The sequence below is a fragment of the Trypanosoma equiperdum genome, assembly GCF_001457755.1.
Source record: "Trypanosoma equiperdum strain OVI genome assembly, contig: ctg_643, whole genome shotgun sequence".
Lineage (NCBI taxonomy): Eukaryota > Euglenozoa > Kinetoplastea > Trypanosomatida > Trypanosomatidae > Trypanosoma > Trypanosoma equiperdum.
The window spans coordinates 1,242-2,849 of record NW_027124580.1 but is presented as its reverse complement, the minus strand read 5'-3'; the positions used below and the strand labels follow the sequence as shown (position 1 = coordinate 2,849).

The following is a 1,608-nucleotide window of genomic DNA, read 5'->3' as shown; positions in this document are numbered from 1 at the left end:
CACTCACAAAACTCTCCTATTATTATTATTATCATCACCATTATTGTTATTATCACTTAACAACATTACCATTATCATCCTAACTAATATCTATAAAAATAAACATCACGAACAAAATTAGAATAGCATTGTTTTTTCATATCCTACCACTCTTCTACTTTAAACCCATAGCCCACCATAATACAAAAATAACAGTTTTTCTAAATTTTCACATTTTTAAAAGGATTAACAAAAAATTTGTTGAAATATATCAGAGGTTATGAGTATAGAATACATCGTTATAGTTGTAGAATACGAAAGTACTACAAAACTGACAAAAGCTGCAGGAATCAAATTAAATATCTTATTTCAATAAAACTACCATTTCGGCGTTTTTGTATCCTTATCATCCTTATTATATTTACCCTTCCCAAAAGCACAGTTTATTTGTCGCTTGTTTTGTCAGTTTCACATTTTGCCTCATCAGTTCCGTGTCTTGCACACCCAGTTTCAGCTGCTCCCTCTCTTGGTGTTTCTACTGTTTCTGTTTTTATTGCTTTTTGCTCTATTGCCGTTGTATTCAATTTGCACTGGGGGCCATCTTTCGCGTCACCGCCCTCCCATTTGCAGTTTCCATTGTTTTTACAGTCGGTTGCTTTTCTTATTGCTTCGCATTCGTTTTTTTGTTTTGGTCGGTGGCCGCTGCTTTGTCTGCTGGTTGGGTGCCCACGCGTCCTGTAGCATGTGCTTGGACTTGCAGTTGCAACTCGGCTGCGACGTTATATGCCCTCTTCAGTTCAAGGACGAGTGCCTCTTTCAATTGCTTGCGTTTTTCGACCGCCTTTTGCCGTGCCTCTAACAGGTTCGCTGCATCCGTTAGAGCTTTGACGAAAGTTAAGGTATTGAATTCGTCTTTACTGTCAGTGATCTTGGTGTATTTGACACAGAGGCCGCTTCCCGAGTGACCTGTGCACCCCGTGGTTAAGAATTCTCCGAGGTAGCCGTTGGCGTCTATGACCTTGATGTGGCTCCGTAGGTTCCTGAGTAAGGAGCGGATGCTTTCTGGTGTCAGTTCGCCGCCTGTTCCTTTGGGACAGCTTTTTTTGACTTTCGCGAATTCTGTGCCAAGGTTGTCGTTGGCGTTGTCCCATTGTCCCGGGCTTGCTGTGCCGCCCAGCGGTCTTGCTGTTGCTGCTGAGTCCTGTAGTGTCAGGCACTGCATTGTGTAAGCGATCGTCTGCTTGTTCGAGATGGAGCCGTCCTGGTTGCAACCGGCTACAGCTTTTGCTGCTGCGTGGGAGCTTCCGTCTGTTTCATACTTGGCCTTTTCATCTTTTCCGCCGTACGCTGCTTCTACTAGCTTCGCGTCTATTTTGGCTTTTGTGCCTGCGTCTATTGCTGTTTGCGCTTCTTTATCGTTTTTGAAAAGCTCTATTGCATGCAAGAGCACTTGGTTCACTTTAGTCTGCGCCATGGTTCTGGCCGTACCTTGAAGTTTGTTCAGGTCTGATTCTTTTACTGTCTTCGCTATGCCGGTGTTGCCTTTGAGGTTCTGTCGCGGCTTCACCCAGTTTTCCCAAAGGGGTTGCCACGTCGGGTTGCTCTCCTTGTCTTTGTTTTCCGTGTCTG

At 44.1% G+C, this 1,608-nt stretch overlaps 1 protein-coding gene across 1 annotated transcript; it reads right to left on the bottom strand.

Annotated features, from left to right (window-relative positions):
* Positions 1-640: 640 nt before the first annotated feature.
* On the bottom strand, positions 641-1,453 carry TEOVI_000305200 (Trypanosomal VSG domain containing protein, putative; the record flags this gene model as incomplete). The annotated part of the gene is made up of 1 exon (XM_067226035.1): positions 641-1,453. The coding sequence occupies one exon, from the start codon at positions 1,451-1,453 to the stop codon at positions 641-643; it is 813 nt and encodes a 270-aa protein (XP_067082136.1).
* Between the last annotated feature and the right edge of the window lie 155 nt (positions 1,454-1,608).